Consider the following 12,794-nt stretch of genomic DNA (forward strand, 5'->3'; position numbering starts at 1 on the left):
AGTCTGAACCAATATATGCAGGTCTCTCCAGGTGAGGGTGCCTCCCTAGCAGTGTTAGAACCTGAGTGAAATTATCTAAATTACCCACACTGTACTTCCTCCCCCATGGAATTACAGATAATCCCTAGCCCAATGATACATCATCTTAATACAGTGAGATCTCCCAAAGATAGTGCAGGAAATTGCCAGATCTTTCTCAGTAGGATTCCCCCATAGTGCCCCTTCACTGCAAAACAGGCAAGCTGACATGATCAGCAATGTAGTTTGAGCCAGATCCTCAGGCAGGGTAAATCAGGGCAGCCCTGCAGAAGTCAGTGGAGTTGTGCTGGCTAACACCTGTCAAGGATCTGGCCCAGAATTGTAGAGACACTATATAAATATGGCTGGCAAAACGCAAGCTCCTGGAGGAGTCTGCCTGGGGATGCTGCCTTCACCCGTGGGTGGGGAGAGAGCATTTTTAACTGGATTCCCCAGTTCCTCACCCCCCTTTCTCTGCATTACGCAAACCCCTGGCATCCATCCGGGGCATTTCACAGGCTAAGGGGGGAGATGGGCATTTTGTGGGAGCCCCTTGTTAAAGAGCTGGCAGTGCCTTGCGGGATTGGACGTGGCCAGCAGTGGTTCCCATCTGGCAGCCGCTCGTTTGCAGGCTTCTGTGAAAGGAGATGGTGGTTTGAGCTCAGCGCCTCGTGGGCAGGAGTCCATATCACACAAACCAGTGTCACTGGCTGCTCTCTCACAGAGAGGGACACAATGAATCATGGAGGAGGCTGAACATTGCCTAGCAGTTGCCAGGCCTGGTGACCGGGGGAGGCAGGGGCCTCATCAGCAATGCAGGGGGAGAGCTTGGCCTCTTGTAACAGTCCAGACTTTCCCTGTTCTGGGGGGAAATCAGGGACTGCGCTCGGGCCCTTTGCACCAGCTCCAAATTCACTGTAAACCTCTGCACGCTATTTCCCCTAAGGGAAAACACACCCCTCTACTCCTCTGTCCCTGGGACGGGCAGGTGCAGCCTGCTTCCGGCAGCTGTGGGAATCCACCCCAGGCATCTGAGCTTGGAGCTCCGTCCTTGACTCCCCGAGAACTGATGCTAACCTCCTGGCCTACTATACCAGGGAAGTGCCGCACTGATGGGGTCTGGAGAGGTCGGGTAGCATCTCAGAGCTCATGTCAAGGTTGAGGCTACACAGGTGGCATCTGGGCTTTCATTAAGGGATTAATCTTGGCTCCACTGAAGTCAGTGGCCAAACTCCCAGTGGAGGTTGCAGGGAGGGGATTTGACACATGGGGAAATTAAATGTGTCTCTCCAGCTCACCCCGCCACAGATCCTGTCTCTTGCCTTGTGCGTCATCCCAGCCTACGCTGTGCCGGTGACTCTGCACCCACTCCAGATCCCCACTGGGGCCTGCCTACAGGAATCAGGCTCGTCTGTGGTTTTCAAAAAGAGAGACACGCCTGACCCCATGGGCAGCCTCCAGGCTCCAGAGGGGGTCGGTGGTGGGTGTGATGTCACTGGCAGAGTGCATGGGAGCCAGTGGTCCATGGCTGTGCCTAAACTCAGGCTTGATCCTGCTCTGATTGAACTGATGGCAAAAGGTCACTGGGTTTCAATGGAAGCAGGACAGGGTCCATTGTTGGGGCCTGAATGGAGGGAAACTAGATTAGAACTGGCAGTGAGACTCCAGAGTTGGCCTGCTAGGTGAGCGCTGAGACCTGGGGAGGGTGTGGGGTGATGTGTGTGGGAACTACCTTCCCTAGTAATTAGCAGTTTGGGAGCCTTTCTGAGCTGGCTCATGCTGGGTTTACACCAGTGTAACTCCACTGACTTCAGCAGCGTGACTCCTGATTTATGCCACGTAGGGTGACCACCTGTGTTGGATGGAAATAAGGGAAAACCACATGAAAAATAAGGGACAACACTTGATTTTAAGGGACATTTTAGGAAAACACCATTTCCTTTAGCATAGCATAGATTTTCCTCTCATTTCTGTACGTTTCCACTGTCCTCTAGTATACAATGCAATTATCATAAGCTCCAGCTTAGTGTTTAAAATGGTCAGGGGACACCATTTAAAATAAGGGACAGGTGGTCACCCTCAGACGGATCAATGAAATGAGGGACAGGTGTGTCACCCTACCTCAATGACACTAGAATCAAGCCCTACATCTGCTTGTGAATGCAGCGCGGGCCATGGCCCTGTCCAAAACACAGCTGTCTGCTCCTCTTCCTCTGGCCAGCCTCCTTCGCAGCAGGATGGTGTGGCGAGGGCTGCCGGAGGTCACTCCAGACCACGGCAGCTTCCTGCTTTGGCATTCAAGAGCCAAGTGCGTGCCGATGTGTGAAGAATAATAGTTTAGCCTCCCACAAGCAGCTCTTGCGGGAAGGTTTTTCTCAAGCTGTGTGCGCTGCGATCTCATCTCCCTGCGAGAGGCCGAGAAAAGCAAAGCAAGCAAGCAAAGAGACGCCTTCACCGTCTCCGTTTTGTCCTGCTGCCAATAGATGGGGAGGGCTGGTTTTGGACACAGCCGCTTTCATTTGAAATGCAGGCTGCACAATAGCTGACAAGCAAGAGAAGGGACCTAATTGATATTTGGCCACACAGTGGCTCCTCTGTTAAAGGCTTTCCCCCAGCCAGCATGTGCTATAGCAACTCCGGACCATGGGCTGCCGAGGGGGTGGCTGGCAAAAATGGGGGCTTTATGGGGCTGAAAAGCAGGTGTGCTGGCGGGGACAGAAGCCTGGCTCACGAGCTCCCAGCAGCCTCAGAGTTATTGGACATAAACAACGAACCCGTTTGCAGTAGGATAACGGAGCCTTTTCTCCTCCTGATCAGAGGCACTTGATTTGTACCCACCCGAGGAATGGGCTCCATAGACCACACTCAGCCTCCATTGGCCAGGACCAGTCTGTGGCTGAAGAAAAGACCCCCCTCCCCACCCCCTGATAGAACATCTTGGCAGAACCCTGGTCACCTCCCTCCTTCTTCTTTAAGTTTCACTTTTAAGGGGCACTGTCAATTTAGTGTAAGCCCAAAATTATTTATTTAATTAGTTATTTCCTCTTTTTAAAGGGCCAAGGGCCTGAGCCAAAGCCCTCTGAAATCAATGGAAAGACTTCCAGTGACTTTGGATCAGGCCGTGAAAGCGAATCTGAAGAGTGTTTTTTCCTGCTGTGGGCTTTTCGACATTGTTTTTATTTAAACCAAATCAGGTTTTTTCACCCTACCTGGATGGGAAACCAGGCCAGCACAACAGCTTGCTAGCCCAGGAAAACTGGAAAGTGAAACTGACCAGGAATGGGAAGTGAAAGTGACCAATCTTTCACTGGGCTGACCTCAATTTGCAAAGATCAAGAGGGAGCCAACTAGCTTTCTCTGATAGTGTTGTTAATGTTCTCCTGTGCCCATCGTATCTCCACCTACCCTGAGCACAGAAAAGCTCTTCTGTGATCAGCGGCTGGTGGCAGAGCTGTAATGTATGAAGGGATAGAATTCCTGATTTTGGTTAACCACATGTCAGTGCTGCCAGAGAGAAAACTGGAAGGAGGAAGGGCAGTGTGGTTTTAACTTTTTCACGCTGTGGCAAAAACAAACAGCTGCCAGGTCACCGTTTCCAGAGCTCTTCAAATCAGCTTTATCATTGTATCACAGTAGCAGAGACAGGCGCCAATCAAAATCAGAGCCCCACTGTGCTTGGTGATGTAGGTACCCAGAGCGAGAGCCAGGCCCTGCCCTGGAGAATTTACAGACAAAGGGTGGAAGGAGAAACGGAGGCACAGAGCGGTGAAGTGGCTGGCCAGCCATAGGCGCCAACTTCCCCACTTTCCCGTGGGTGCTCAACCCCCTGCCCCCGCCCCCATTCCAACCCCTTCCCCAAAGTCCTCACCCCAACTCTGCCCCCTCCCTGCCAATATTCCAACTTCTTCCCCAAATCCCCACCCGGCCTTGCCTCTTCCCCGGAGCACGCCGCGTTCTTGCTCCTTCCCCTCCCTCCCAGAATGTGCTAACGCTGCCAAACAGCTGTTTGGCGGCGGCCGGGCAGGAAGCGCTGGGAGGTAGGCAGAGGAGCGGGGACGTGGCGCGCTCAGGATGGGAGGAGGAGGAGGTGAGGTGGGGCAGGGGTGAGGGGAGCTTGGCTGCTGGTGGGTGCAGAGCACCCACTAATTTTTCCCTGTGGGCGCTCCAGCCCCGGAACACCCACGGAGTCGGTGCCTATGTGGCCAGCAGCTCAGTGGCACAACCAGGAACTGACCCCAGTGTCCTGACTCCCAGTTGTGTGCCCTACCCTCTAGCTCACATGCCAAGCCTAAGTGACTGCTTTTCTCTATGTATTATTTGCATTCCAATAGGACCTAGAGGCCCCAACCAATACTGGGACCCCATTGTGCTGGATACTGTACAGACAAAGAGTGAGGGGCAGTCCCTGCCCCTAAGAGTTCACACTCTCAATAGACAAGGCAGACAAAGGGTGGGTGGGGAAACAGGCAGAGAGAGGTGAATAGCTCTAAAAATCTGGCCCTAAGTGACTTACCCAAAGTTGCACAGGGACTCTGGGATGGAGTTTGGGGCCCTCGCGTCCCAGCCAAGCCCCAGTCCCTTAGCCATAAAATCATCCAACCTCTTATCTCATCCGTGGCTAGCCACAGCGGGGAATTGAAAAAGCTGGGATTTTCAGCCTGGCTGCTCCCCACACTCCAGTTCCCAAGATTTTTCTTGGCCCTATGGCCTGAAAAATTACCCAGAAAAAGATGTTTAATGAAGAAAATATTTTAAGTGACTCCAGAGAATGGTGGGAGTTGGGAGTTCAATGAGCGTTCGCTTTCCAGCTGGTCTAACCCAGACCCCTCTCTCTAGTCCTCCTCTGTTTTACGCAGTGAGACTGATTCTTCACTCTGTTAGTCGTCTTTTGTGCCCGTGTAACTCCATTAAATTCAATGGCCAAGACAGACAAAGGAGGGGATGTCCATTGGTGTCAGGGCAGTTAGGCTGGTGTGTAATAGTGGAGTAATGCGGCGGTGAATCAGTCCAAATGACACCCGTGCAGCTGCAGAGCTGAAAGTGCTGAGATCATGGGGGCTCACCTGCAAAGGCCCAAGGGTCTCATTCTCCTTTCACTGGTGGAAATCAGGAATAGCTCTGCTGAAGTCAGTTGAGTATAAATTTACATTTACACTGAGAGAGGAGAATCAGAGGCTGAGTCTCAGGCCAAGCGCTTGAGGTTAGGCAAGTATGGTCCCACCCCAAAGAAGGCTGCATTGCCATAGCACCTGAAGCTTGTAACGTACTTTGGGGTGAACGGTATGGGAGAAGGAGCAGTGCAGTTTAGTGGCCTGGGAGTCAGGAGATTCTGGTTCTATTCTTGCCTCTGTCAGGCAAATTACTTTGCTTCTCTGTCCCTCAGTTTCCCCTCCTGTCCTTTGTCTAGCATGTAAATGCTTTGGGGCAGAGACTGAGGGGAGATGTGATAACAGTTTTCAAGTACATAATAGGTTGTTACAAAGAGGAGGGAGAAAAATTGTTCTTCTTAACCTCTGAGATAGGATAAGAAGCAATGGGCTTAAATTGCAGCAAGGGAGGTTTAGGTTGGACATTAGGAAAAACTTCCTAACTGTCAGGGTGGTTAAGCACTGGAATAAATTGCCTCGGGAGGTTGTGGAATCTCCGTCACTGGAGATTTTTAAGAACGGGTTAGACAAACACCTGTCAGGGATGGTCTCGATAATACTTAGTCCTGCCACGAGTGTGGGGAACTGGACTAGAGGACTTCTCGAGGTCCCTTCCAGTTCTACGATTCTATGATTCTACATTAAAACCTATTAGGAAAACAGCAGATGAAATGGTCTCACACGTGTGGTGAGAAATGAAGAATACCCATACCGCGCATTAGAGACACGCATCCAAATAGATATGGCAGGAGCGAGGTTACTGGATTGTTTTCTCATCCACATGCATTCATTTCCAATGGCTTTTTTTATAAAGCTGATTTTAAAAGCCCTGAAATCATTAGCTGAATGCATCTGAAGAGGAGAAAGGTAGATGACATTTTTGCTTGTATTCCTTAGAGCCCCTGTAGGCCATGTCTGCACTGCCACTTATGCCAGCAAAACTTATGTCGCTCAGGAGTGTGGAAAAAACACCCCCTGGAGCGACATAAGTTTCACTGGCATAAGTGGTACGTGCCCAGCGCTATGTCATTGGGGAGCTCTCTCCCGTCAGCATAGAGCAGCTACATGAGTGATCTTCCAGCGATGCGCCCGCATTGGTACAGCCATGCCGGGTAAGCTCGCTGGTGTAGATGTTGCCTAAGGACCTTTCCCAGGCCTGAAGAAGATCTGTGTGTAGCTTGGAAACTGGTCTCCCTCACCAACGGAAGTTGGTCCACTAAAAGATATTTCCTCCCCTACCTTGTCTCTCTAATATCCTGGGACCAACACAGCTGCAACAACTCTGCATATTTCAGAGTAGCAGCCGTGTTAGTCTGTATCCGCAAAAAGAAAAGGCGGACTTGTGGCACCTTAGAGACTAACCAATTTATTTGAGCATAAGCTTTCAGATGCATCTGATGAAATGAGCTGTAGCTCACGAAAGCTTATGCTCAAATAAATTGGTTAATCTTTAAGGTGCCACAAGTCCTCCTTTTCTTTTAACTCTGCATATGAGTACTCTGGGCTATTTCCCCATGTAGAGAAGTCCTTAGAGGTTAGTGGTTATTAATAAGTCTAATAAATCATACAGATTTTGATCTTCTATAGCACCTTCCACCGAGGCTACCAGAGCACATTACAGACACAGCTGAATTGATGCTGCCAACAGTCCTGCAAGGTTGGGGGATGTTACTATCCCCATTTTACAGGTGGGGAAACAGACATGGAGAAATTAAGATCAGCACTTCCCCCTACTTTTGGGGGCCTATCTTGAGACACCTGGGACCTGAATTTCCCAGGTGCTGAGATGCACAGCTCGTGCTGATTTCAGCTGGTGTGGCTGCATGGCAGATATTCAGCTTCTCTGGAAGTCAGAGGACACCCACAGCTGGAGGCGGCGGGATCAGAGACTTGCCCAGCATTGCTCAGTGAGTCAGCAACAGAGTCAGGGCTGCAGCCTAAGAATCAGCTCCCAGTGCCCCACTCTGGGTGCTCCTTGATTCTGAGGGGTCAGTTAGTGCCTGGACTACAGGGGCCATTTCTGGTTGAGCTGCAGCACGGCCGATGTATCAGCTGAGAGAGGCACGTGCGCCACTAGTGTCTGAAATGCGTCCGGCCGTCTCTCACCCTGCCTCCTTGTGTTCCAGGGGACGGATGTGGCCACACCGTGCTGACACCTCACAGTGGGACGCTGACCTCCAGGAACTACCCTGGCACGTATCCCAATCACACAGCCTGCGAGTGGAGGATCCAGGCAGCCGAAGGGAGCTCTCTTCTCCTGGCCTTCGGGGACATGGACATCGAAGCCTCCCAACACTGTGCTTCTAGCTTCTTGCTGCTCTCATCCCCTTCTGATGGCACCAGCCTTGGTAAGGACTTCCCTGGCACAGCCTTTGCCACACGGGCAGAAGCAGCCACCAATGCACGACGTTGCAGGGCGTGCGGGGGCGATTTTTCCCTGCCTCCTTCGGCGAGCGTAGAGCTCTGCAGGCGAAGTGGAACCAGTGCAGTACCAGGGAGGGCAGGGCATGGGTAGGCCATGCACCCCCTTGCATGCCCAGCATACAGCGTCAGCAGGGATCCGTGCAGGGAGCGTTTGGGCAGGGAGCAAGGCTGGCCTGGGAGAGGAGTGTGGGGGTGAGCGGACCCCTTGGCTGCATGCAGCACGGTTGCAGGAGTACTGGAAGTGTGTAAGGGTGAGCTAACCCCCACGGGGGAGAATCACAGTGCTACGCTGGGATGCTTGGTCTGCAGCCTGCTCTCCAGGCTCTTGATCCATTATTATAATGTACTGAGAGCCATCAGGGTGCTCAGTGCTGGGCAAACAGGGAGGGAGACCCAGTCCCTGCCCCACCTGCTCCCAATGCCACCTGTCCATTTCAAGGTGGTTCTGCCTGAGCAGACATCAAACTCCAGAGGTCTCAGCGCATGATGCTCCGATAGGGCACGGCAAGTCCTGCTCCCAACGGCCCAGCCCAGAGAACCCCTTTGCTGCAATCACCACTGACCCACCAGCTTCGTCCAGAGGAATCACCCAGGATCGGGGGGCGCCTATGGACTGAAATAGTGTCACCCTCTGGTGCCTCTTCTCCCTTGACAGAGCTGCCTAGTCACCCACTGACCCTGCCCAGAACTCCCAGCGGGTGCTGGCCTGGGACAGGCACCCATGGAGCAGCGCTCAGTGACACAGGGAGTAGGGACCCCCTGGCTGGGGCTTGACCCTCTGAGCTCCACCGGCCAGTGCCGTTCTGCTGCCTTTTGGAGTCCAGGTGCCCCCAGTGGGACTGAGGCATCTGCAGCTTCCAAGCTAAAGTGCACGGCCCTGCAGCCTCCGGCCACGATCCAGTAATCGAGAGGCCTGAGCTACCAGGTCTCAAGCCTGCAGTTGGGAACAGATCCCTCCCCAGCCCAGTGGGGATCAGATCCAATTGAAGGATTGTGACCAGGGTTACACAAAATCCTAGATAAGGAGAAGATCAAGAAAATCTGGCTTTTTAATTTTTTTTACAGAGGAGACATATGGGACTGGGGGGTCATGACAGAGGGGAAAGGGTGCAGGGACGGGAACAGATGTGTCCACAAATTAATTAACTTTGTCTGCTGAGAAATTGCCCAAATATTTCCAGGATTTTCGGGGGGAGATTTAATGGACGTAAGAGGGATTTGACAGGCCAGGCAGAGCAGTGGCTCCTGCCTGCAGAGAAATCCTTGTTTCCCCCTCCCGGACAACCTTTGGAAATCTCTGCCAGGGAGATGTCTGATATCTGATCACTCACGCAACAAGCTGCCTGGGCAATAGGAGGGGGAGCCGACCAGCCCTGAGCCAAGAGGAAACAGGGCTAACCGCAGAGTGGCACAGCCTGAAGCCGGAAGGGAATTGCCCGACAAAGAGGCGCTGAGTGACAAGCAGCCAGGAAGCTCAGTGCACAGCGAAGAGAGGGCCCCATTGTGCTCCGTCAAAGGGACACAGGAGAGGGTCGCTGCAGGGAAATCAAATGTGTCTCTGAATAACCATAGAAATCAGAGACGGAAAATGCCTTTTAAATCCTTGAGTCCATCCCCAGGGCCGGGACTGTTCCTACAGTCTATTCTCCAGGGCTTTCTTCTCCGCACCCACCCCCACAGTGTATTTAGCCCTGTTGGGGAGAGTTCAGAGGAAGGACAAATCCCCGGGACGGTATTTTACTCAATATTTGGTAGCAAGTAGTTCAGGCTCCTGTGTTAGGGGTTGGGGCCCAGTCCTCCACTGGGGTAAATCAGGGCGGCTTCACTGGCCTCCATGGAACTGCTCCAGTTTACCCCAGGAGAGAATGCGACCCATTGGATTTGCTGCCCCAGATCACACCACCCTTCGTGCAAGCTCCCAGCGACCTCGATGGCAGCTGTGAAGTTAGAGGTGGGGGATCCGGCCCCGAGTTTAGCAGCCCAGCGTTGGAGCCACATTGCACAGGCTGCTGCAGCTCAATTGTTGGGTAAACTCCAGGGGTCTTCCATCGCCTCTGTCACCGTGCGGGGGGGTTGGATAGGAGGAGCCCTGCAGCAGTAGATATTTTGGCCTTGCCCCATCTCTCCCCTGGCCCAGGCAACACCACAGGGGATGCACCCCACGTCCATTGTCCTCACCTCACACACCCATCTCCTCCATCGCCTTGTGCGGGGGACACATACTGCTCCTCTGCCTGGACAGAGAGTGTAGCTGCCTGTTTGTACTGGCAGCTACCCAATTTTGCAGGGGTCATTAATGTTGAGCTGCATTTTGTGCGACTCAGACGCTCGCTGGGCTGGAGCTCCTAGCTGGGAAGTGCCATTAATATAGCAGCTCCTGCCATGGGATGAAGCTAACCAGGCAGGGACAGGCTATTCCCAGGGCCTGCACATGAAATCCCTCAAAGCCATTAGTATTTCCAAGGTAAAGAACAAGCAGGGGTGGCGGGGTGACCCCCTTTCAGCCCTTTCTCCAGCCCAGAGGAGCAAAGCAGGGCACAAACTCAACTTCTCTCCCTTTGCAGGTCACCTCTGCGGCTCCGTTTATCTTGGCATCATGCACTTCACTCCATGTGAACTGCCGAGTAAATGTTTAGGAGCTAGAACCACATGTGGTTGCCAAGGGCCCTGTTGCTGCCAAAAAAGTTCATCCCACCTGGGTTCTTTCCTACTCTGAAATACCACAGACTGTGCTTAAAGCTGCTCCAGGGTGTCCCGGGGTGCTGCAGAGCTCCCAGCGTTAATGGGCACAACCCACATGGGAGTTAAAGCTTTACATCTCCTGGCTCTGGCTCTGGCTCTTTTAAAGATCCATTGTGTTCTGTCTCCTCCCCCAGCACAAGTTCTCCCCCCCGGGTACTTCTGTGAACTCCCATACCTAGTATCTGAACACCTTCCAGTCCTGAATGGACTTCTCTTCACCGCTGCGCCTAGGGCAATGCTATCATCCCCATTGCACAGGTGGGGCACAGAGAGGCTAAGTAACTAACCCAAGGTCACACGGAATCTGTAGCAGAGTGGGGACTGAACCCAGGTCTCCAAAGTCCCAGATTCATGACCCGACCGTCAGGGCCAGCCTGCTCTCCTAGTTGAAAGGGCAACAGTAACAGGGTGTGAGGATAGGAAGGATGGTTCAGTGGTTAGGGGACTAGACTATGACTTGGAGACCTGGGTTCAACTCTTTGCTCTTCCATGGGCTTCTTGTGAGACCTGGGGCAAGTGTCTCTGGGCCTAGGTTTGCCAGTGGGGCAAGTAATACTGTCCTGCCTACTAGGGGTGGTAGGAGGGTAAATACATTGAAGATTGTGAGGTGCACAGCTACAGTGGTGACGGAATCACGTAAGTACCATAGACAGACTTAGAGCTTAGTGTCCCATTAGGCACCAAAATAAGGGCCAGATTTTCAAGTGCTCAGCTCCCACTGTGCCACTTAAGGCCAGAGTTTAAGTGGCGCTCAGGACCCGACAGGCTATACATCTGGCCCGAGATGTATCTGGGGAGGTGGGGGTCATCACTTTTCCAGCCCCACATTTTTATAGAGGACGTGGTGATAATGAAAATACCAAACACATTTCATACAAATACACTTCTCATGCTACGTATGATTGGCCAGTGGAACTCCCTGCCACAAGATCTCACTGCGGCCAAGAATGGTGAGCAGAATTGTGAAATCCACAGCTGCATTGGAAAGAAAAACAGTGTGTACTGGGTATAAACCCTGCTGCTTCAGGGCAAAGCCAGTCATTAGTGGCCAGAGGTTGGGCAGTGTTTTCTGCTTTGGGTAGGTTATTTCTTAACTGTCCATTATGGGGTTTTTTCCACCTATCCTAAGTGAGTATAAATCTGACCGATGCAGGTGCACTCAGATTGCCCAGGTGTAAATGACCACATATGGTGCAATGCAAGGGGATAGTCAGCCCAACAGGGGCCTGGTCTCCCTTTCTAGAGCACCAAATTCCAGCATGGGAGGGAGGCATAAGCTTCTCTTTAAAGTCAGTGGGTGAGGTTCTTGGCCCTGGGCCAGGCTGCTTTGAGCCCCAGCAGTGGGCATTCCTCTGATGAAGGGGGGATCTCCCTGGTGGCATGGAGCCAGGAAAACCAGCTGTAAGCCACATACCCCACTGCCACCAGCACAGGGACATGCCAGGAGGAGAGCAGGGTGCTCCAGCAATCCCCAGCCTTTGCAATGGGCCTTGGGGGCCATTGCAGGCGGCCATGAGTTAAAGCAGCTGGGGGCCCCCCACTGATTGGGAGAGCAAAGAGGTGTCAGAAAGTCGCACGTGCTGTCCCCCCGCTACAAGGGCAGCAGACTGCATGTAGCCGAGGGCGGCTCTGGCTGTGGATTCACACACTCGCAGCAGGAGGAAGACAGAGATTTAGTTTTTTTAAACCATTGGAATGAGCTTGCCATTTTCCTGACATTTCGCAGGCTGTATGCGGCACCCCTGGGACGGAGCCTCCCTGGCCTCCGGTGTCATCACCCACTCCCCGCTGCCTATATATGGTAACAAATCAGGGAGCCATTTGCTGCACGTGGGTTGTGGGCAGTATATTTTTAATGCGTCTTGCAAGGCCTGATCTAGCTACCCAACAAAAGAGATTGGGCCACAGGGCAGCGATTGCTCCCCAAGGGCCTCTCTCTGGAGTGCGGGGTGCCCGATTTCACATGGGTTGTTTCCATCTGTTGGTAATATCTTGAAATGGAATTTGGTTTCCTTTCTGATAGTTTTAAAAATTCCCTTTCTTTCATGCACGTGCACACTGGTTTGTTATTGTAGGGTTGCTCATGAGCCTTGAGGCTGCACCACGCTGCGGTTTGTTATTGTAGGGTTGCTCGTGAAGGCCGAGGCTGCACCACGCTGCGGTTTGTTATTGTAGGGTTGCTCATGAGCCTTGAGGCTGCACCACACTGCGGTTTGTTATTGTAGGGTTGCTCGTGAAGGCCGAGGCTGCACCACACTGCGGTTTGTTATTGTAGGGTTGCTCGTGAAGGCCGAGGCTGCACCACGCTGCGGTTTGTTATTGTAGGGTTGCTCGTGAAGGCCGAGGCTGCACCACGCTGCCGTTTGTTATTGTAGGGTTGCTCAGGAACGCTGGGCTACAATCACTGGTTTCCTCTTAATAGAGCTGGAGAGGCACTAATTTACACCAACAAAAAATTTGGCC

At 52.6% G+C, this 12,794-nt stretch overlaps 1 protein-coding gene across 1 annotated transcript in view; it reads left to right on the top strand.

The window, feature by feature from the left end:
* The first annotated feature begins 6,270 nt into the window (after positions 1-6,270).
* The window catches only part of LOC144277403 (discoidin, CUB and LCCL domain-containing protein 1-like), a 48,674-nt gene continuing 42,150 nt past the window's right edge, over positions 6,271-12,794 (top strand). Inside the window, exons 1-2 of the mRNA XM_077838163.1 lie at positions 6,271-6,277; positions 7,292-7,513. Of these exons, the coding sequence (XP_077694289.1) occupies positions 6,271-6,277; positions 7,292-7,513 (229 nt within the window). The remainder of the gene's footprint in view (positions 6,278-7,291; positions 7,514-12,794) is intronic.

This window comes from Eretmochelys imbricata, chromosome 19, assembly GCF_965152235.1.
Source record: "Eretmochelys imbricata isolate rEreImb1 chromosome 19, rEreImb1.hap1, whole genome shotgun sequence".
Taxonomy (NCBI): Eukaryota; Metazoa; Chordata; order Testudines; family Cheloniidae; genus Eretmochelys; species Eretmochelys imbricata.